Genomic DNA, 24,366 nt, shown 5'->3' on the forward strand with positions numbered 1-24,366 from the left:
ATAGCTGCTTTTCAGAAACTGCAAGGTACTCTGTGACCTGGTCTTTATGTTCTTTCCTAGAACATACACTCACATCTTCTATGCGAGGCAAGATACTGATTTAGCTGGATCCCTGGTGTGATGGCCAGTGTGACCAGTTATTCTGAGAAAAGGCATCACGGTTGCAGAATTTCTGGTCTTTTTGTGAATAGATTTTTTAGAATCTGTATTATATTTAGAATGGAATAGGAGAGCAGTCTAGCCTGAATCAAAAGTCCATTGATTGTACTTTGGCTGGGTTCACATCCTTCCTATACAACCAATCCTTGTCTACCTAGGGTATATATCTTACCAATACCTAAAAAGCAACTTTGTAAAATTTAATGTTTTCTCTCCGTGTATTCCATAGTGTTTGGCTGCTGGTTCAATTATTATGAATCGTGAAATTGAGAGTATGGCTATGAAGCCATTGGCCAAGGATCTGACCCGAAGCCTGGAGGAAGTTAGAAATATCATTCGTGACCAGGCCTTAAGGGATTTGAACCTCTACACAGAAAAAATGAAAGATTCACTCAAGCATTTTGATGTCCTTTTTGCTGAATTTGAATTAAGGTAAAAGATCCAAAGTAAATGGTTGTGAGTATTGGCTTGGCTACTATTGCTGCTTTGGGGCTTGTTCATCATTTTGGGAGTTGGCTGTTTTGTTCTATTTTCTTTTATGATAAAAGTATGTTTTGTTTTGTTTTTTAATCATTGTATTTGAATTCTTCAGTAATTTGTTATGTTGTTAGATTTTTCCTTCTGGTGTAGCAATAATGAAAAGAAAACTAAATAGCTTTTTAGCAATCAACATTTGCTCTCTTGAACTGAACTATAATCTTCCATTTGCACACTGACATATAGCATTTGAGGGAGGTTTTCCAAGATCCAAAAGAAAGCCATAAATCAATTCCTCTAATGTTTTCTTTGTTGAAGGAAAGGCAGCGAATAAGACATTAAAAAAAAAAAAGTATGACAACATAGTTTAAAGATTATGAGGTTTTGTTCTCTTGTGCTTAGAGGTACAAGCAAGATGTACCCAGTGAATTTAAGAAGGCAAATTGAAATCTGATGAAGGAAGTGCTTTTACACAAACCATAATTAACTGCAGGAACTCACTGATTTTAAAAATTGTCATTGAAAAATGGCTTGGAGGTTTATAGCAAAAATAAAAATAACTGCTTTTGGGGTGAGGAATTAAACTATTTATTGCATCAGAGGTCACACTGACCAGGTCTTGCATTGTGTTTCAGAATTCAAGCCAGCTTCCTGCATGTCTGTTTAGATGTTTGTGGTGTGGGCGTAGTTACAGACAGGATGCAGAACAAGATTCTCTATGGATCTAATATAATACAGCCCTTCCTACGCTCAGCAGAACAGGTTTCTTAGAATTGGATAGTGGTTTAAAGTTTTTCACAGGCTGACTTGTCTCCCGTTACTGTTTGCCCTTCCTTGTTTTTCATGTTCTTCTGCATTATTTTGGTCATGTAAACTTTTTTTTTTTTTCTGATTCATAAAACTGTCATTATACTGTTACATTGAAAAACACTTTAATTTAAAAACTTCGGCTAAAAATGTGGGGTTTAAAAGTGGCTTTGTGTGCAGACATCAGTGACAACCAGTAACTGGTTCTTGACTGTGCCTGTGCAGTTTCTGGCCCGTCCATTCCAATTGTCTACATAAAGCATTTTTCTTTGCCATTGTTTTGCAAACAGGTTTTTCGTTTCCTGTGCTACCTGTCGTCTACAAATGACTGATTAAGTAATACAGTGACAAAAATCCACTTTTACCAATGTTTCTTACCTTGTGAATTAGTGCCTTTGCATGTAATTCCTCGTAGAAAAGAGGGCAACTTTTAAGTTTTCTAAATTGTCTCTGCTACATAACTGAATTTAACTAATCAAATCTCAGGTAAAACCTTTCTAGATAAAAAATGTGCATTTTAGGTTGTTTTTTGTTGTTGTTGTTGTTAAGGAAGTGCAGAGTAAACTGTCTTCAAGATGTGGCAATTTTCTTAGTGAGCACTGTCAAAATAAATACAGAATGGTACAGGAGAAGTTAGGTTTCCAAGATGATTTGTGCTAGGTTTGCTTTTTATTTATAATCTGATTTGTTAAGGCATGTAAAACAGTAGTATGTTGTTTTATAATCTTCATAGTTATGTGTCGGCCATGGTACCTGTGAAGTCTCCGAAAGAGTATTATGTACAGCAAGAGGTGATTGTTCTTTTCTGTGAAACTGTGGAGAGGTAAGCATTTTACTGAAGTACTAGATTCTCATTTCCATGTTTACCTTCGATCTGAGCTTTTGTAGAAATACTTTAAATGTAGTCTTTAAGCATCATTAAACACCAAGTGTTTTGCTTTTCTAGTAAGTATCCAAGTACAATGTTAAAAAGCATTAAGCATGCATGCAAGACACAAGCCTATGCTTTTGTGGGTTTTAGACATAAAAAAACCCAAACCCAAAACTTGTTAATCCAACAAGAACGATATTGTTGGTATGCCTAGTTATAGGCGTGTGAATTTAAAGCATTTAAATAAGCTAAATCTGTTTAAGGCATCAAGACTTAATGATATTTCATGCAAGAATACATGGCGAGATGATTCAAATCATCTGTGAACCTCTAGTGATCATCATAAAGAACTTGTAAAGCCTCTTAAAAATCTTAAAGGACTGGAGCTTGACTCTATATGTATGAAGAGATGATGTTAAAAAAGAAAAAGTCCAAATAACCCAACAATCTGTAAGTTCTTTGGGGAATTCAGAGCAATAAGAAAAATGTGAATTTGTTTTGAATGGACGGTGTTGAATAATTTTTATTCCCCTGTGCCTCCACTCCAAACACACTCGGAGTAAGCATTGTTTTTAACATCTTGTTAGGAGAACTTGTGAAGTAGGACCCTGGATCTAGTGCGGTCAACACTTTCATTAAGGAATGAAGGAGTACAGAGCACACTGCTACAATGTGTAGATGACACAAAGATCAGAGGTGTTTCAGGCATTTTAAAAGACAGGATTACAACTCAAAATGGTCACAGCAAGTAGGAGGAATTACCTTCCATCAGTCAGCTGCTGTATATACACGTTTGTCTAGTAAGACAAAAAAATCATACAACCATAAACCAGTTTGGGTTGGAAGGGACCTTAAAGACCATCTAGCTCCAACACCCCTGCCATAGTCAGGGACACCTTCCAGTAGATGAGTTTTTTCGAAGCCCATTTGCAGTTTTGGATAATCTGACAATGCACTGTAGGAAGGAACAGGGAGTGAGAGTGAGCCACGCACTGCTGAGTCCGTCTACCTTTATTACAAAGCAGAGCTTGCTTTGTGGTCGCTTTGCTGTCCGCCACCAGCAGCATTGGCAACACAAATACTGAGAAGGAATAAGCAAAAGTTATTTCTCCTCTTTTTCACGGACCAGTTCGATCTTGGATGTCAGTGAAACTGGTGTCCAGTTTTGAGTGTTACTTCGCACACTGATACAGACAAATTGGAGAAGTATCAGGATGTTATGAAACTTATGAGGAAATTAAGAAATTGTGGAAAAAACCTGGAAAGCCAAGTGAAAAGCCTAAACAGGTTGGGTTTAGTCTAAAAGGGGCCTACAGTGTTTAAAAAGTCATTAGAGAAAGAGTTAAATTCTGTCAATTTCGTTTGGCTTTTAACAGTGTTTTAAGTGTTTTTCCTGTTGAAAAGTATTCATCAGAAGTTTGATATTTTATTCTTCTGCTTAGAGCCTTAAGGCTTGGATACCTCACTCAAGATATGATAGATGACTATGAACCAGCTTTAATGTTTACAATTCCAAGACTAGCCATTGTATGGTAAGTAAATTTTTAACTATTTTCCATTCTGCCTCATTTAAAGATTTATTGAAGACTTCAAAAACTTTGTTCAGAATGCTGGCATATTTTCTTTCACCTGCGTTTGTACTTTCTTAAGAAAAAAAAATAATCCAAGAAAGATGATGTTTTGTTTTAAATCTTTACCACTTTCATGTAGAATATCAAGAGTAGAAAAAGGAAGTAGAACTTTAAATATCGAAGGCAGAAACCTGGATCGGTTGATCAGTCATCATCTGGAAAGAAATTTAAATATAAGAACATCAGTCTATGGAATGTCACGTGGTTGGAAGTATTTTTTTTGAAAGCACATATTTTGTCATTCAAAAATAGTATGACCTCAGGATAGGAGTCTTGAAAACCACAAATTTTCAATAGGAGTTACGTATTTCTCTTAATGACTCTAGGTTCAAAAGGAATTGTCATAACAAACTGCATTGTGACCAGAGTTAGGCTTAAAGCTTTTCCAAGGAAAGTGTTGACATGTGTAACTTATGTGTAGATTTGTGTGTTGACCATTCAAGACAACTAAATTAAAAATGTGGTTTTGCTTCATGCAGTTCTTGCAATATGAAACAAGTCAGATGCATTTTTCCTAATGCATCTTCATGATTTAATAAGGCAGCAGTTACTCTGGAGTACAGCAGGCATATTTTTAATATTTTACCATGGTGAACATTTTAAAGTTAGCTAATGCAACCAGTATAATTGAGGGAAATAAGAAACCTCAAATCCTGAGTGTAATACGCTTCTCCTCAGGAAATCCCGGTGGCCCATTGTTCCTGTTAAATAGGACATTGTCTGTAACTGTCATTCTAAAAATAATAACAGTAATAATCTGATTATCAAAAGACAACAGGAATGTGAGAACTCAGTTTCAAGCTGCTGGAAGACACGATGGCAAATACATCATGACTAACTGGAAATCCAAGGGCTCTCTGGAAATTACACTGTGTCAATTCCAAATTACAAAGAAGGACTGAGAAGGAGAAGAGAAAAAAAAGTTCAACTGTTCCTAAGTATCCAAGGATTTGAAAATAAATCACCGCCATGTGAAGTTCCATAGAAAAACTGAACCATCCAGATATACAATGTTGTTTGGAAGGAATGCCAGCCTTTCACTTGGACTGTGAAAGAAGCAGCTTTTAAATACAAGACAGATGCAACACAAAGTTGGCATGCTGTTGCTCTGTGTCTTAATGAGAAGGATGGGTCTGAGGCAAGGAGAAGTGCTGGATCACCTCGATCCTCTGATAGCAAAGCTGTATGGAACTTTTCAGATGTCAGTTTACCATACGTGTTACATGGTGTGTATTGCTTAGTATGTTAACAGGTGGCAGTAAAGTTTGAACCCAGTAGGAAACATTGAGACACTTCTTTCCAATTTTTAGTTCTTGCCATATTACAGTTATATTCAAGCTTTGATTCAGAACTCTTTCAAGGGTCATACACGTGCAAAGGCCGTTTCATAATCAGGGGGTTTGTAGCATCCACATCAATTTTTTTAGTTTTAATTTTTTCTTTAATTTCTTCTGAGAGTTAAGCTCTATGGAAAGACAAATGAATGGTGATTTTGCATCAGTTATAAGTTGGGTGAAAGCAGCCTCGAGCTTCCACTCAGCAAAGAAGTAATATTTGTTTAGGTAGAACACAGGACATGAGTCAGCAATAATTACTTTGCTTTGTTGCAGCCTGCTTGTTGAAGCTCAGAAAGCTTGGGGGGTGGGGGTGGGGGGAAGCATGTATCCTTGGTAACAGGGTAATGTGTCTTAAACCAACCAGAAAAAAAAGGTGACTTGCAAAAGAAGCAACTTTTCTCTCTCCCTCTCTTCTCCCCTTTCCTTGCTCCTGCTCTCAAAACCCTAATCCCCAACGCAATGTTAAGCAAGTTTAGAAGTCAAATTTTTTGAACCTTTTGATACCTTGACAATTCCAAACTTTCTGATGGCCATTTTCCAGATGGGGAGACCACAGTACTATCCTGGTACCAGGGCATGAGCCAGGCTCTGGGTTTATAAACAGAAGAGTGTAAGTGGTCTCTTTTTTTGTAGTGCTTCAGTGGGATTAATGTAACTTGTGACATCAGCTTTGCTGCTGTGTCTCAGAAAGCCTTTGATGGTCACTTATGTGCTTGCTAGTGAACAGCTGGTGAGCAAAAGACATCAACAGTCTTGTTAGTCAGCTGAGGGTCCCCATTACTCTGGGTAATTTGGATGCAGAGTAGCTAGAAAGCTCTCTGAAGCAACATGTGATTTGAGTGTAAGAAAGCAACATGTCTGAAGTACTTTGGGTAGCTGAGCACTGAGTGTAAGGGCAGGAAGGAGAAAATGGCATAGGGGGGAAAAGAAAACTATGTAATCTGGAGTGTGAGTGCATGTGATCTATTTGCCTTTGAGAAAAATACATTGTTTTTGCAGTGAGCAGAGGATTAAACAGTTTTAAGCAGTGGTGCCTGGTGCGGGCGGAATCCAGTCTCAGACACAGTATAGTATGATGCAGCAGATGTGGTGAAGAAGGTGAATTTTGTTTAATCCTTGACACGCAAACAGGTTTGGGCAGTAGTGATTTGGTCAGGAGGAACTATAGAGATGCCTACAGTGAAATACACAGAGGCTTTCAGGATCCTGAACTAACCTTTCTTCCAGGAAAATGTCTGCAAGTGTTGAATTGATTTAGAAGCATGGTATTACCAAAATGTGTTTTATGTGATTTAGCAAATATGTTCTCTCTTTTACCGCATGTTAATATCGGGTTGTATTTATCTTAGAGATAGAAATAGTACACTTCTAACAGTGTGTGAACAAGACAAAAATAAGATAACAATATGTAACTTGAGTGTAGTTCAAATGCTTGTTGCTTTTCTGACTCCATATTCAGTAGTTGCTCTGTGTAATGAAGTTGTCACTTTGGTGTGTGTTCATGCATGCGTTTGTATTACAGTGGCCTTGTTGTCTACTCCGAGGGACCATTAAACTTGGACCATAAACCAGAAGATATGTCTGAACTCTTCAGACCTTTTCACACTTTACTAAGGAAAATAAGGCAAGTAATAAAAGACGGTTGCAACTGCTTCTTTTCTGAAGTGAAAGTCAGATGCCTAAAAAAGAACTCTAAAATGCCTAGAAAAGTGTTTGTTTGCGGTGTTAACCATAAACTACTTTTCTTTTTTTTTTTCTCATCTGCCTGATACACCCATGAAATAACCAAATGTAGTTCCTCATTTCATGGGAATTTTCTGAACTTTTCATTTCTTTGGTAGTTTTTTTTTCCTGAATATAATTTTATTACATTTCAGATTTTCCTTATGGTTGGATGATGCCTGAAATACTGAAGTATTTTTGGGAGATCCTGTTTCTAATTAGGATCATTGTTCCTGTTTAAGTAGGCTTATTACTTTTTCTCATTATGTTTATGATGCAATACTCGGATCATTTTTAATCTAGTAGAAACGACTATCAGTTTTTCATATTGTGGATCTGGTTTTACAGGAGATATATATATGTGTGTGCGTATATGTGTGTGTGTGTGTGTGTGTGTATATATATATGCACACACCTCTCTTCCTACTGCTTCAATCTTGGTAACTGTTGGAGATGTGGGCTTTGGCTCAGCTATAAAGGCTATTAAAGTATTTCTTAGTTGATGTCTTTAGAAGGCTGATCTGTTATGTTGAAGAAATCAAGCTCTACCTTTACAGGATCTTTATATTATTTTTTTTCTTAGAATTCAAATTTATATACCAACTGCAAATTTTGTTCCTAGAAATCTCTAGAGATAATTTGGCAGTGGTTTTTCTTTCCTGTGTTGAATTTCACCTGTGTCCTGGGTTCAGCTACAGCAGTCATTTTTTTTTCTCCTTCTCAGTAGCTGGTGCAGTGCTGTGGTTTTGACTTTCAGCCTGGGAACAACGCTGATAACACCGATGTTTTAGTTGTTGCTCAGTAATGTTTACTCTGACCAAGGACTTTTCTCAGTCTCATGCTCTGCCAGGGAGGAGGGGAAGCCAGGAGGAAGCAGAGGCAGGACACCTGACCCAAACTGGCCAAAGCGGTATTCCATACCACAGCACGTCATGCCCAGTATATAAACTGGGGGGAGTTACCCGGAAGGCCCAGATCGCTGCTCGGGTCGGGCTGGGTATCGGTCGGCGGGTGGTGAGCGGTTGTGTCCTCTCCCCTTGTTATTCCTCTTATCATTATTATTGGTAGCAGCAGTGGTTTGTATTATACCTTAGTTACTGGAGTGCTGTTTACCACCTTCCCCATTTGCCATGATGAGAGTTTGATGGAAGAATAGTTTTCACATAGATAAGTTTATCCAGTGTAATCTCCTTTCACCCATTAGAGGTAAGGCATCTTCTGAGAGATAATACAAGCTCTGACAGGGATGATTCAGAGAAGAGCCTATTTCTGAAGTTAGCTTTTATGATTATCCAGACCAAATCCTTTGTCCCCCTTAAATGCTTCATATTTCTCTCTAGAAGTGATACAGTTTTATTTTTAGGAATATTAATGATACTCATATTGAAATCTCAGAATTAAAATTTACAGATCAACATGTTTGGGTTTTGGGGGTCTTTTGAGTGATATGGTTTTGTAAAACAGTGAGTAAGGAACAACATAATTTGAGGAGCAAAACTGAGGGGGGAGCAGAAGGAATTTTAGTGGTGCTAATGCTTAAGAAGTCCATGAAGTTTACATTAAAATACCTTATTCCCTGTATATGGCTATGACAGAAATTTTCACCAGGTGGCTAAAGCCAAAATAATATATAAAAGCTAATATACTTCTCATAATCTGTACTTTCTGCTTACTCTTTACATTTCACAACATGGAAAATGGAAATCAATGAAGTCAGTTTATTGCGTACTCTGTTTAATTTTCAGTTCCTCTGAACTTAATGCTTGGGTTGAAAACATCATTAGTAAAATGCTTGTTTAGGTCAATAACTACAGATTTCAATGTACACTATAAAAAATGGAAAGACTCATTAATTTTTGGAGACAGTTCTGATATACTTTAAGACATGTTTGTTCTGTAAAGAGCATAAAGAAATGTGATTTCACTTGTCTAGGAGACAAAGTTTGCAAAGTGTTATCGAGATCATCTATCAAAGCAAAAATTTAAGCTAAGATGTAATGTGAATTTTTCTCTGGCAGTCTCTGAATTGAAGGAATGTCAAGGAACTCAAATACTTGGGAGAACTGAGCTCAAAGATACTTTAGTAATATTCTTAAATGAAAGATACACTGAATGGAAATGACAGAGACAAATAATTGTGCAGTTAATGTAAGGTAATTAAATTACTTTTAAAAGTACTTAAACCGTCTAGGTTGGGTTTTCTTGATATCGCAGATTTTTTTTAGTTCTTCAGGCTGCAATTCCTACTTAGTGAGCGTGTTCACGGAAATCTTATAAGGGAGGATGGATTGAGATATTTGATATTGATATTTCTTCTCCCCAGCAAAAAGGGAGCATTTTTCCAGGAGTGTTTCTCCCATCTCCATCACCAACAGTTAAAGCATGAAAACAGATTTGAGTAGTCTTCTATTAAAATAGTTGCATCTTGTATTGCAGTTCTGTGCCTGATGTAAGAATGTAGAACATCATCTTGCTACAGAATCTGATCACATCACAGTGAATTTCTCTTTAAAGTTCTATAACTATTTAGTCAACTAAATACTTTAACTCATGATGTAAGGCCAGAGCTGATTATTTTGTAGGATTGCAGGTAATTTTTAAACTGTATTATCCTAAATAAATACTGTATTATGTGAATCCCTTTAATCGTATCAGAAATACCAGAGAAAAATTTTTGATGTCCTATTGGTGGCTGGCAACTTTGAAAGCAATAGAGATTGTGGAGACTCTGTGAACAAAAGTAGTATGGGGTCTTTTTTAGGTTTTGGTAAGGTCGAGCAATAAGCGCTGACTTTGTTTTCATTATTACCCAAGCCAGGTGCTTGTGTTGACTTTTATTTTATATAGAAAACATCAGCATTAGTATTTTATCCATTGAACCAATGCATAGTTACATAGTAGTGTTATCTCTGTTTCTTTAAACCATGGTTCCTTGAACTGTTTCTGCTAAATAACTGTAATTGCCTAGGAAGTATGCAAAGCATATCATCTGGTATATGCATAGTTATTTAATTTAGATACCTGTGGCACTGAATGTTCTTGTGATAAAATATTACCTGTACTATATATACATTTGAGGCTTCTACACAGATTTTTAGAGGTGAGCATACTTGGGATTCTGCAGTACTCCTTAATTCTGCCCTTTTTTTCAGAGCCCTCTGCTTGCCTGGTCTTGTTTCTGGACCATTACAGGTGATGTCAGAGTCTGTATGGATTTTGATGGTGTGAAATCAAGCAGATCGCAGATCAAGTAGTGCAGAATCAGAGGATCATATGATTTTAAATACACTGGAACCTTTCTGTGTCATTGACTAGAAATCAAATGTGGTATACCTGTGTCGATGTGTTAAAGAATCTGGGGAAAGTTGCGAAACGCATGCTTTTAAAGCGAGCACAGTGACTGGGGGAAAATGGGTTAGTTTTTCCAAGACATCTGTGTTTAAAACTTTGAGTTGATTTAAAACTTCTGCAGTAAATCAGTACCAGTGATACTCATATATTATTGTGGCTTCTCACTGTTGATCTATCAGAGCAGATCTGTGGACTTTGTGCTAAACTTAGCTCAGCACTGGAGAAGCAGGAAGATGTAAGTTGCATTCCTGTACCTGCATCATGTTCTTATGGTGGCAGCTCCATAAGAACAGCTGTTTATGCTTTGTTCAGAGCATGAACTGAAGCACAGGCTGGCAATAACAATGATGCTGGTCTCTGAAAGCAGACAATTTAACGTTCTGGTCAGAATGGGAGCAAAGTTAACGGAGGAGGTTTGGAGAATGTGCAAGATCGGTGCACTTGGGGGTTTGTGCCCTGTCTGCTATTTAGACAAATTTGTCTTTAAATGGACATCTGGCCTCAGATCTTTAAAGAAGTAATTTATGCACCCCAGATATTGGCAGTAGAGCGAAATATGTTTATTGGTTTTGCAGTAGGCAGAGTAAATTTCTACTACTGCTTGTGACAAGCAGGGTATATCTTAGGAACTTGCCTTGTTTTTCTGCCAGTGGCTGTAGCCACTGGAAGAAGAATGTTCCTTGTATTTTCAAGACTAGATTGCCTTCCTGCAATACTGTGCCAAAAAGAGTAAAAGCAGGTGAAACTTCAACGTGTGTCGGTTTTAAATTCAGTGTTTTATAAAGCCTCTCTGAGAACAAAGCGCACCGCTGCTGTCAGGGTGGGTTGCAGAAGCTCTCTTAACCTGTGGCTTCTGAATAATGAAAGGAGAGGGAGAAATGCTTTCTTCAATACAAGCACAGCACTTGCTTGGATCCAACGATGAGTTACAGATGCTTCAGCAGAAAGGAAATGAGCTGTGGAAGTAGCTACAGCTTAGTTAAATCTTACAGTTTAATAATGATGCCCGATGTTTAGTTTTAAACTTTCAGTAGTGAGATTTAACATTTCTCTCTGTTTAGCTGTTGACTTTAATTTTATTCTCAATATATACAGAGGCATTTTAAAACATGCCATGTTCCCAATGTTTGTAGTGAATCCTGTAGAACTAACATACAAGGTATCAGAAAGATGATTGTTGATCAAACAGTTGTCACCTTGCAAGGAAACTTGTGCTCAGTGAGGTTGTTTATGTAAAGAACTGAAGATAATTGCCCAAACCTCCTTCAGAACAAGCTGTGTTAGTTAACAGAAAAATTTCTGGTGTTTGGGGAACATAAGTATATTTCCTTTGAATGTAAAGCAGGATTATTTCTCTACTGAAATAACAGGGCTGGTGGACTACCACATGTAGTCCACTGATTGTGTAGAACAACTCTTGCAAGGCAGCATGGATCCTACTTGCCTAAAAAGACAGGAGGACTGTCAGCTGATTTAATTGATTTATTTTCTTTAATCAAGCTTTATTTACTCATCCTGAAGACTGCACACAATTTTTCTTATGTTTTGAGGTGCTCTTACTGGCAGGAACAATGTTCATTGCTCAGGTCAATGAAGCTAGGCAGCCTAAGTAAATGTGTATTTCCAGCCCCTTCTTTAGAGTGAATGCGTGTAACTGGTATTGGATAGGTCTGAGCTGTCAGGCTCTCTGGGCCTTCAGAAAGGAAACAGAGCAGTGGTGGGTACCCAGACATCCAGAAATCCCAGATGCTGTCATGCAGTGTTCTGGATACTGAATAAAACCCCAGACTAGGTGCTGAAAGTCAATAAATTCAACCTTACTTTCCCTGGGCCCATTTCATTCCTAGTTATGCTGATGAACTTGGATGAAAAGCAAATTCTTTTGAATGTTGCTGGTATAATCTCTATTTGTAGAACTTGCTAATTCTCATCTTGTGCGTTTTGAGAAGGAGTGTCTGGAGAAGTGTAGCTGATGTTTAAGCAGTTGGCTGTTGATCAGTTCCTGACATGCACATTTTCATCCATGCAAGAAAAGTTCACTGAGGACTATTGAACACAAGGATGCCACCTTGGTTCATAAATCCCTGAGCTACGGGCTGCTGGAAGCCACTAGGATGCGCTCAGCAGAGATCATGATGTGCTTGTCCTGCTCTTATGCTCTTCCTTAGAATCTGTTATCAGAGCCAGCCTTTTCTACTTGATGGACCCTCCTGGCCTGACCCAGGAATATCTAATGCTTTTCATATCTTTGCATAGGTGAGGGACAAGCTTAAACCCTTGAATGTTGCATTTGTGTACTTACTCTGCTGTTTGTTGGGGGTTTTTTTTTGTTTTTTGTTGTGGGAGGGGGTTTGTTTTGTTGTTTGATTTTTGTTTTCTGTTTTGTTTTTTTTTTGTTTTTTTTTAATTAAAAACCCAGCTCTTCCTAAAATCCCACATTACTTTGTTTCTGTTCAGCAGTAATGAAACCATCCTTGTGTTATTGACACTATTTTTAGTACAAATCCAAAACATAGCCTCATACTAGCTACTGTGAAGTAAATTAACCCTGTCCCAGCCAAAACCAGCACACTGAGGCGTTTGAGGCAGGAGAGAGCCAATTTCCAATCCCTGTTCCAGTGAATAGGCTTCAGAACATCAGTGTTGCACAAGCGATATTACTATTTTTAATGAATTCTTTTTACCTGACAATATAATGGTGTGGAACTTCTGTGGTACTCTTGTAAAATAATTTTCAGAATCTATTATGAAGGCTGGCAAATTGGTTTGCTAATCAAAGCTGAATTTTTTAATTAAAATAAGAAAACGACGAAATATATTTGTAGATAACGCTTTCACTGTAAGTAGATGGGGAGGGGGAAAGGTCTGGTTTGAGTGTATTTTGATTTATTTTGGGCTTCATTGCGAGAATGTATATTAGTTTGATACCCTGTATTTGCATAAGTAATGTCAAATTCGGGCATCAGCAATCACACGTGTTCTGAATATGAATGCCAAATGCACAGTGTTTCTCAGTTACACAGCTGAAGTCCTCCGTGCCCTCAAGTTGTGGATTTCTGTACTAATAGCAAAAGCTTTTTTAAAATCTGTAACATCAGTGCCTCCTATGATTGTAAATGCAAAGTGATGTGTGTATTTCTGTATTTTCAGGGATCTACTTCAGACATTAACGGAGGATGAACTGCACACACTGGAACGTAACCTCTGCATCTCTCAAGATGTGGATTTTCCTGTCAGAGCGGACCCTGAAGTACCCTCTGTTATTACACCGGTCATAGCTGCGACTTTGCCTGCTAAGGAGCTTTCAGCAAAAGCTGAAAACACAGAGGCTGAGCTGGCTTGTTCTATGCAGTATGATGAACAGGAGCTGGAACAGCTGAATAGGATGGTACATAGAGTCGGAGATGAAATGTCTTCTCTGCTCTCCCCTCCAAGCATCTGTCAGTCTCCAGCTCACAGACCTAGCTTAAGAAATAGTTCTAGCACAGAAGCTTCACCAACAAGACACCATCTTGACAATTTAAGTGATGAAGAGGACAGAGTGTTTTTTATGGATGACTTAGATGGAGCAGGAGAAGCTCTTGCTGGGTTGGATTCAGTAAGTGATACTTTTGCTTGGGTGAATAACCCTTGCCACGATTCAAAGCAGAACCTGCAATATAGAGATGCTTTGCTGTACGAGAACGGCCACCAGGCAGAGGAAACTTTGCTTTTAAAAGATGCTGAAAGTGACTTAAGCAATAATAACAATATTGAAGATAGCAAGCAGATGTCTGGCATTTCAATTCAGAATTCCTGCAGCTGTCTAGAAGGTCCAGACTCACAGTTATACCTCAATGGCTGGGATGCATATGCTGATGATGCGGAAACGGCAGAAGTGATAGCTCACAGGACAGGTGGAATGAAAATATCTGCTACTGTAATATTCAATCCTAAATCTCCTTCTAGCTCAGAATCCCCAGTGACAACTCCAGAGGCAGCTATTAGTTGTGTTCCTGGATCTGCTAATCCATTAGCAAATGAGGAGGATGAATCCCATAAACTCAGTATAGCTGCCACAAACTGTCTGATTAATTCTTGTGTGTGTTGTGGCAGCTGTGAAGACAGCAGGGAGGACAGTGTTGAAGGTTTAAAGACTAAACATTCTGCAGGAGGTGTTGTAAATGCTACATACACATTAGTAAAGTCTAAGGAAATGGACCATGTAGATAATTTGGACAACTCAGTCTCTGCACAGGAAACATTAAGTCCTGAAACTTCTGCTTTGTTAGCAGAAAGAGACTTTGGCAGAGAAGAGCAAAAACTGCCAACCTCCTCTAAGTGCCTGGCACATTCCTCAGGTTCACAGGTAGGAGCAGAAAGTGACTCACAAGGAGAAGCAGAAAGCATCTCAAATCAGCAGCAGAAGTGGGAGAAGAGAAAACAACTGTGTGGGAAAAAACTGGACAACAGTGAAGATGCTAGTAGTGAACAAATGGCAAAAGAAGATGTAAAGTCAAGATCTAGTTCAAGGTAAGAGCAACTGGGTGTTTTCGTAGTAATTTGCACATAAATAAATTCCTATATCCTTGTACTTTAGTGATTGCTGTATAATTAAAAATTAAAGAAAATGTGTTGCAGGATTAAGGAATTTTTGAATATACTTCCTTTTTTTTTAATGCAAGTAGCTTTTTATTGGACCTTGTCATCTTTTAGGGAAAACATTTGGAGAACACCTGAATTCTAATTGAATGATGTTGCTATGTCATTGAAATTAATGTTACATTGCCAGTTTAATGTAACAAAGAGCTGCTAAACATTACCTAGGTCATTACCTCTGTTGTACTCTGCTGTTTTGCAGGAAGAGTGTGTCTGGCAGGTACTAAATAGTTAACTTCTGCATCAGTGCACAGAATTAAATTGGGATCTAAACACATATTACCTTATCTTCATTTGAGAGCATGGGGTTGATCGGATCATGTTGCCTGTGGGCACGAGTGTATTTATAAATGTCTGTGTGCTGAAGGAGCCTAATAGAGTGCAGAAGCAGCTTTTAAACCTATTGGACCATTTCAGCTGAAGCTGATAGAAGAATAGAGGTCATGGATTAAGGTTCTATGTATTTAATGACAATAAGAAACTGGGTAACAGCGAGAGACCATAATAAATAGTTGTGTTAAAGGAAATGCCATGCTTCAGCTCAACTTTGATTAGACATTAGGGATCCTGCACACATCAGTAGGAAATAAGACTTTATTTTGGTTTACAGTTTAGAGGATAACCTGTTTTGTAGCGAGTAATGTCCTCGGTTTCCCTGAAGTATTAATATCATAAAGCAGAGGGAAGAAATGAAAGAGAAGTTTTTGTTGTTTGCTGTATTTCTGTGATAGTTTTCTTGTTTCATGCCTTACTGTGTTAGTACTGTGGGGCTTGTGTGTGTGTGTGCAGGATCTGTGTCTGTTGTATGTGTACAGAGTTGAGGATAATGCAGTGAGGGTAGCTTGAACTATGAAGCATTGCCACAGTATAAAGTCTGCAGAAATAAACGTTTGTTTAATAACATGCCAGCTGAATTATGAAATATTTTACTGGTAGTGGAAATAGAATCAACAGTTCCTTGCATGGAAGTCATTTCCTCTTACAGGTAAAACACAACTTAGAATGCACAAAACTCAACTTTAGAGAAGGCAATTTTATCTTTCTCATTATTCTGAGTATCTGCAAACTTAGGCTTACAAGTATGATCATATTCAAGGCCTTACAGCAGGGTTTCTGAATGGACTTCATTTAATGTTACACTCACAAATCCTTTTGATATTTCATGGTTCTGCAACACTTCAAGTAGGATATTGCTCAGAAGTAGTTACTTTATGTTTAATTAGTATCCTGCTAAAGCATGTATCATTTACAAGACTCTGACAGTCTGTCTACTGATTTTTGCCTTGGGCTGGATATTAAGTGAAATTTGTGAGAACAAGTCTGCAAAATAAATTGTATTACATTATAAATTATTAATAACATGATATTTAAGCTTCTTTTTCAGCCTTCCATGGTTTGGGGATGTAACAACCTCTTCTCTCAATGTACTTGTCTAGCCCCTGTTAATATTGTGTAAAAACTGTGCATGAGAATTGTCCTTCTACAGAGTTCTGTGGGTTTGTGTTCTTCCCTGTCTGTTTCCTCTGGATCTGGCTTTTAACAGCTCCCTTGAACAGCAAATTCCCACCTGGCCTCTTTGCACCAGTGATTTTGTAGACCTCAGTCACACTTCTCCTGTGTGGTTACTTTTTCAGGCTGGAAAAGTAACAGGCTACTTAATCGGAAGTTGTCCAGAAGTTGTCTGTAGCTTTGATCATTCCTTTTGTCTCACTCAGTTATACTATTTCCTCTTAGCAGTAGGTGAATCAGAATTAATATGAGCAAACCATGGATTTGGACAGTGGCATTATTATTTTCTGTTGTTTTTCCAGTGGTTCCCAATATTTGACTTTGGGGTTTCTGCCAAGTGGTGAGCTGATGTTTTATTGAAATTGTCTGCCCAGGCCCCAAGATCCTGCTTATGAGTTCAGCGTCTGTCAGTCTGTATCTGATGCTAATGTTCTCCCTGTGTTTACCAGTTGAATCTCATTGTGCCATTTTATTACCCATTACTCAGACTTTAAGATCCTGTGCAGTTCTTCAGTCTGGTCATGATACCTTTACCCTGAATAATTTTGCACAGGTAACAACCCTTCAGACTTCTTTGCCCTCCCCATTTTTGCAGATTGTATGTGAAAACAAAACCCACAAGGTCCTAAAGAACTTCAGCAGTGCCATCCGAAGCTTCTGAGAAATGGTTGTTTCGCAGCTGCTCCCTATTTATGGTTAAGAATTATTTCTCCATGGTCCCTTCCTCTTACGGTATAGCTCCTTGATTTTCTTAAAAGCCTTTAGTGAGGTATTTTAACAGAACCTATTTGGAAATCCAGAGGCTGCCAGCTGAAACGCCATTCTTCACAAGCTTCTTGATCCCTTCAGAGAGTTCCCAAGAGGTTCTCTCTGCAGAAGCCATGTTATTTCAGGCAGACCTTTTCATTACTGTCTACCTATTTTAGCATTTGATATATTCTGTTTAAGTTGCTTGGTATGAACACCAGGCTCACAGAACTGGAGTTGTCTGAATCCCCTTGGAGTCCTTTTTATTTTTAGAGATTGCCACCTTTAAACTCCAGGCATCAAGGAAGTTTTAAATGAGAGGTTAATAATTCATCTGATTCATTCTTGAGTTCTCCTAAAACTCTTGGGTCAATAGTTCTGAATGTTTTGTTAACAATTTGGTGGGGTTTGTCTGTTTTCATCGTAGACTCTTCCACAGTTACTTTGATTACATGTCATTCCCTCTATTTGTTATTGAGACTACAGTGCATCTGTTATTAATTCCAAATATTCCATCTTTGCAGAAATGGAGAAATAGGGATGGAGGTATTTTGTTACTAGATTGTTGCTCCTTTATTTGGGAGCATTCTAATCTTAAGTCCTTTACAATATTCTTTGAAAGACGGAGATGCTGGGGATCTGCTGAGGACTACATAAAAAAGTTATATGTGTAGATCCTTATTTTCTCATATATCTATATATAGGTTTAGTTCTTGCCTCTGAATCACTAGTCATGTTATCGGTAAAAGAGGTAATTCAGTTACAAAACAGAACTTTGTGGACCTTTTCTTACTCATGCTGCCTGGGCGGTGACTAATTGCTTCTTTCAGTGATATTTTTAAACTGGAAGATCACATTAGGCTTCTGTGACTGCTCCCTGTTACATGCTTGTGAATGCCAACTTAACCATAGGGAAATGTTGGAGACAGAAGATTATTTTCAGAATGATGGACCCATTAGCTAGAACAATAAGCAATCTAATATACGTGGGATAGCTGCAGGGTGTGCTCATTCATCAAATTGATAAATGTATTTACTTTCTAGTTACTGTAAGTCACCAACTAGAAGAAAATTTTCTTTTCCTTGTCTGAATCAGCTGTCAAATGTGTATGTTATGGCACAAATGGTTTCTTTTAGTAAATCAGTTCTTATCCTGTGCAATATGACATTATAGGTATAATTAATCCTTAAATCTGAAATACCTGGTATTTCAGGCTTCTCTGTGTAGCCTCAATATTCATTGGAGTTTAAAATATAATTTAAATACTCTTCTATTTAAGATTTCGGTATTGATGTGTCCATACTACTTTGGTTTTTAAGTCATAGTTGATGTTATGTTTTTATCTGTTACTTGCTTGTAAGAATCTAAGACATAGCACACCAAGGGCACAGAGAGTCTTGGGCAGCAGCATTACTGAGATGTAAGTGTGAGAAAAGCACTAGCAAAGATGTAGTCTGTATCTGATCTGCTGAAGGGAAAATGTGATAAGCAAAGGCTGTCATGGAGCAAAACAAACTGTTAAAACAGGGGAATAGTATTAGAATAGTAGAGAAGATAAAACCATGACAAAGCAGGATTTGGAGGTTTGGGTAGAGAAGGACATAAGTTCAAAACCAAAACCACGCTTTAGGTCTGTATCTAGTATTCCTTCCTTATCAACTGGATGCAAGCTATACAGATGTTTAAAATGCTCGTTCTGTCATAGTTTCTGCCTGCTTTGTGCCAGGTCAAAGAAAATTGCAGAGAGTGAGGACTGTGGGGTATTGGTTGGCTGGAAATACTTGGCTTTCTGTTCTTTTCAGAGTTGAATAGTCCTTGTAAAACTGCCAGTTCTTCTACGTGTTTTATGAAGTTCAGCAGCTTGTTTCATACTGTCATGCAATGCTACTGTTTTCATGGTTTAGCCTTAAATAGCTGGTTCTATTACATGTTTGTCTATCTACATACTGAACTTAAAACATTTCTGATACAAAAGGATTGTTTGACATAGTTGCAGTCCTTTCCCCTGCAGGTCTATTATGCCTAGCTTAAATTACACCCTTTTTTTGGTTTTTGCCATTTTCCTTGATCTGTTTGGTGTGTGTACGCTTGATGAAGCCTTTTACAGTGCACAAGAGAATTGGCAAAAGGAGCTGAAATTGGTAGTGAGGAAAACTTCTGCAAGCTCTAGCTGTGTCCATCAGCTGTTAGAAGCTGGCATTGTTCACATTTATTTGTGGGGCTTAAAATATAGAATCTTTTGCCATGTGCTTTTGCAGTGTAAGCAGGAGGAATAAGGCATCCTTGGAAAAGGATGTTTTGCCGTTTACTGATTGATATTGCAATTCTAGAATAAGATGAATAATTTATTCTTCTCCGGCTTCGTATTCAAGTTGTCCCACTTCCTAGTGTTGCAATTCTGTAGTCAAAATTTGTATGTATTGTAATATATTTACATATTAGAATAGTCTATATTGTAATACATTTAAAATTCATTTCCTCAGCATATTAGGATGTCTCTGTAAAAAGTTGAAGACCTGTTTTAGATACTTGGCTTCTAATTTTGATTTTTCTGCCTGTATTTTATTTTGTTCGCTCCTTAGCAACATGTGATGTGTGTGCACATTTTCAGTACAGTAACTGTAAGTTATTCCACCTTTAAAAATGCATGAGAGAAGCATTTGTATTTTGGGGATGACTAGCACTTACATTTAAAAAACCAAACCCACACAAATCACCTTTCTAGCTTGTCTTATAGTTTATAGCATTTGATTCTACAAGTGCTTCTTTATCAAAACTAAATTAATTGATATTACAATGCAAATTAACTTGATTAAATGTTTTACATTGATGCTTTCCCTAAAATACTCCCATCACAGTAAGACTTAGGAAAATTGTCAAAGTTGCCTTTTCTGTAAAAATTAATGGACAGCTGTGCATGTTCACATTAACAAAACCATGTCTGCTCAGTGTCTTGTACTGATTAGTCTTTTAACTAGCTATTCAGGAGTAAGAAAATTTCTCATCAGCAAGAAGGAAATAGTTGATTGGGAACAAAATATCAGCCTTTCAACTGCAAAACTTCCCTTAAGCAGTCATTTATCTGGCTGTTGATTGAAATTTCTCTGTTCCCCTTCTGGTATTCTGTTTCTTCTTTGTACAACTGGTGAAATCCACATTCAGTGTAAATGAGTTTATTCAATTCCTCCTCCCCTTCTTTTTAACAACACAAGTCTCAAATTAAAAGTGGCAGTGTTTGAACTTGTCTGTTGAACACTGATTTTGTGCTGTATCCGGTAACGTAACTGCTGTTATGAAGCCTTAGCATGCAAATAAAAGGTGTCAGTGTTTTCTATCAGCTTCCCTTTTACTAGGTCCATATGTCAAATGGAGCAACAGTGAAGTGCATTAACGCTCAACATACCGATCCCAGAAATTAGTGTAGCAGGTAAAACAGCTTTAAAAGCCACTTACTTGAGTGCATTTCATGTAGCTGACATGAGGCTTTAAAGTCAGCTCTCATGTAGTGAAATAAACAGAGATCTGTGCTAATTAACTGATGTAACATGGAATGTATTTCTAACTCAAGTAGTAACATTCATGAAAAAACTATCCCCTGAAACAGCCAGAGGTTTAATTGAATGTAAGGGACTGGAAACACGTTAGGGTAGAAACGAGCAGGCACACCAGGGTAAAGGTGGCATGCAGACTGATGGTTTACTTAGAACAGTTACAAGAAATGGCTAACAGCTTTATTTAAATGGTTCATTAGTTCGGTCTGCCAGTATTCCATGAAGAGGCAGCCACATCACCCCATGTCACTTTGATCTGTTGCCTCAAATCATTGTTCTCTATTTCTATCAAAAGTACTGAAAAATTCTGTTCTGATGAACATGGATGGTGGCTTTATCCTGTGCTAGAATATAATTTTTAAAATAGCACTGTTGGCCTTTAAGACCTCACAAATGAAACAAACTTTTGCCACTTTACACAGTTCAAACACTCCTATGAATCCCACCCAATCCAACATGGCATTAATTTCAAATGAGCATGAGATGTGAAGGTCAGGTTGCCTATGGGCTGGTATGGGAAAAAGGATGAGCTGCTGTCAGCTACAGAATGTGTCCATATGCACATACCTTCTCTTCTTGCTATTGTGCTAATGAACATGCATGCTGAGCTATCATCAGCTGAAAACAGGAATCATGAGTTGGGAAAAGCAGGTCAATTCACCTCAGGATCTACCAGCATCTTCGAAAAGCTGAGTGAATCTTTGGGCAGACACTAATGAGAAGAAAATTCTAATCCTGAGTCTGTGTGTATGGAGAAGGAATGCAATAAGGAGTGGTTTTTTGGAGGTTGGTTGGTGGCTTCTCGGGGGTGAGGATAGGGTTTGTTTGGGTTTTTTAAAAGGTATTTAGTATAACATTAAGAAGATATGAAACAGTAAAAAATGGTAACAGTTACCATTATTGGATTCCTACTTACTGGTATTAAATAAACACAGAATTTCTTATCTGAAGAGTTACAGCCTGAATATGAACCAGAAATAAACACTGTAAATAATAAATAGTATTTCTGGTACAAAAATTCAATCTGTATTGGTACACAGGAGTGAGAAAAATGTTTGCACATTGTAATTGCCTAAACTAGACATCCCTTGTTACAACAGACTAACCTCTGTAAGCATGCTTTGTCAAGTGCGTCCAAGCAGTTTACATTGCCAAATTATGACTGACCAGATGGAAATCAGCGGATGGCTCAGCATGGCCAGGTTTGTGCACCAGGTAAAAGATGGAGTAGTGGAAAATGAAGGCGTTCATGAAGCACTTCAGAATGGCCAACAGTGTTAAGAGAAGGCTTAAAAGAGATGAGATAGTGGAGGTGATGAGAAGTTATGCAGCTAGTGGCTGGTTAGAGGTCAGAGAGGACTCAAATGCGGAGAAAAGAATTATGGAGAAGAGGTATGAAGTGAAGCTCGTAAGCTGGTCAGAGGACATCTGTGAAGATGAAAATAAAAGATAGCATTGAGATCGTTGATTATGTAAGCTGCTCGTGTGCCATAATGTTTAGAGGTCACTCATCAGGTTTACTTGCCATTGAGGTCCAGCACTTTGTGCTGCCTTTATTGTTTTGTCTTTGTGTTGTACTGTCCACTCCACAAAGTTAGCTCAGGAGAGATAGTGATTTCATGACTTGGGACAATGTTGACAATAAATAATATCTGCTCTTAATAGAGAGATGGTAGTTAGGGTGGTGGTTTGTTTGGGTTTTGTTTTTACTTAGAGCATTTAACTCCCCAAAAATGTGTGAGAATTTTGAGTTCTTAGAAAAATTTCTTTGCGTTATGCATGAGCTGAAAGCACCAGACTCTTTAAAACAAAACATCTAGAAAACCAGAGCTTAAGAAAATGGTGAGTTATAAGTAGTTTCATAATTATTTTTCTTGTATTATTGGTAACTGAGGTATTTTGACTGGATTTCAAATACATCAGGCAGAGCTTCACAGAAAGCACTGAAAGACAGCAAGCCTGATATCTGTCAGAACAAGTGTCACTGCCCAAATCAGCTGACAGGATTGAAACACTCCAAAAATCTGGAAATGGTGGGGAGGTGAGAATAAAAGAAGGTGCTGAGTTTGCTAGTTGTTCTTGTGCCCTGGTTCTGCTGTTTGAAGATTACTTTATCCTGAAAAATACATTTCACCTTTGCAAGACAACCTCTGCTGCTGTTGTAGAACAAATGATGCACTTAACTCGCAAGAGAAGCAACAATGAATTTTAAAATGGTTAAAGTACAATGTTAATTGCAACAGTGGTTTAACGAGGTTTGATGGCAAGGTACACTTGAGTATTTACTGCATAGAGGACAAGGCCAGAACTGTGAGGGAGACCCTCCCGTAGAGTGATGGGGTTCAGAAAGGACCCCCTTGCATTCTAAACTTCTTCCAAGAGAGGAGTCTAGGTGTGGCTGGATCAACAGTTTGTCTAAAGGATTATATATGCACAATCAATCCTTTGTATCACTTAGCTATGATTTCAATGTTTTAACACACTTATTCCCAATTCTCTTACTGAGTATCTGATATGATAAGGAACCTCTCAACCCTGAGGAGTAACCTTGAGAGGCATCCCTGCTCAAGGGGAGATCCTGGTTTGCAGCCCACTGCTGTGCAGGAGAGCTCAAAAGGCCACCATTTATGGAGTAAGATGATTGACTTGTAGTCATATTTGCAGAGCAGCCATATTTTGGTGGGAGCATGTTCAACTAGCCCTCAGCCACTGAGCAAGATTTGTGGCCCTTTGCTATTCTGTTGTCTGTCTCCCCAGAGTCCAACTTAATCCAGGTGCAGCCATCACAATCGCTGCTGATGGCTATTGCTTAAGCAGAAAAGGGGAGGAGGGGAAGCACACCATCACACCTGCTCAATCATGCTGTGAAATGACATGGTAATGGGTTTTTTAATATCATTTAGCTGCCATAAAACAGATAGTAAAAGTACTTTTTAGTAGCATGACCATATTGTAAGATTGGATGGGTAAAGGTGATGAGCTATAAAAGAGTAAGCCTTTGTTTAAATGCATAGATCTCTCCATAATGAGCAGAATTAGCAAGGGAAATTACATAAAACGAATGAAAGTTAAATAGATTTTTGTTCAAGTCTGATAAAATTATTTTCCAGTTGTGACGGCTCTCCTTTCAACTAAAGCACAGCACACTTGGGATTTATTTTCAAATTGGCAATCAGAAATGAGGAACATGAAGGGGTACGTTTTTCAAGTAATTAGTGGGAGGTATGCAAACAAATCCTATTAATTCTTAGTGGGATTAGAGCACATACCTTCTGTGCACTGCTTTAAAGAATTCCCCTTCAGTGTTCTTCCAGACTTCTAGCTGCAAAAAATAGCTACAATAGTAAATTTGGTAGAAGAAAAAACTTTTGAACATGGCTGGTTTGAATATGTACCTCGCATACACCTACAAATCAAAAGAGCATAAAAACATCCACTAGTAATTGTGAAGTAAGGTAAAACAATCCTGACCTATATAACTACCTCTCTTTTAACTGAAGGTATTTCTTAGATTTCTCTCTACATTGTCCAAAGATTTCTGTTGACTGAACATTTGAGTTCAGCA

General features: G+C 37.9%; 1 protein-coding gene across 1 annotated transcript in view; it reads left to right on the forward strand.

Annotated features, from left to right (window-relative positions):
* ZFYVE28 (zinc finger, FYVE domain containing 28) overlaps positions 1 to 24,366 on the forward strand; it is a gene marked incomplete at its 3' end in the record, with an annotated part of 60,496 nt that overhangs the window by 18,761 nt on the left and 17,369 nt on the right. The window contains exons 3-7 of the mRNA XM_010009965.1: positions 389 to 591; positions 2,177 to 2,266; positions 3,757 to 3,846; positions 6,805 to 6,906; positions 13,506 to 14,867. Coding sequence (XP_010008267.1) covers positions 389 to 591; positions 2,177 to 2,266; positions 3,757 to 3,846; positions 6,805 to 6,906; positions 13,506 to 14,867 — 1,847 coding nt within the window. The remainder of the gene's footprint in view (positions 1 to 388; positions 592 to 2,176; positions 2,267 to 3,756; positions 3,847 to 6,804; positions 6,907 to 13,505; positions 14,868 to 24,366) is intronic.

The sequence above is a fragment of the Nestor notabilis genome, unplaced genomic scaffold (assembly GCF_000696875.1).
Source record: "Nestor notabilis isolate BGI_N333 unplaced genomic scaffold, ASM69687v1 scaffold1370, whole genome shotgun sequence".
Classification (NCBI taxonomy): domain Eukaryota; kingdom Metazoa; phylum Chordata; class Aves; order Psittaciformes; family Psittacidae; genus Nestor; species Nestor notabilis.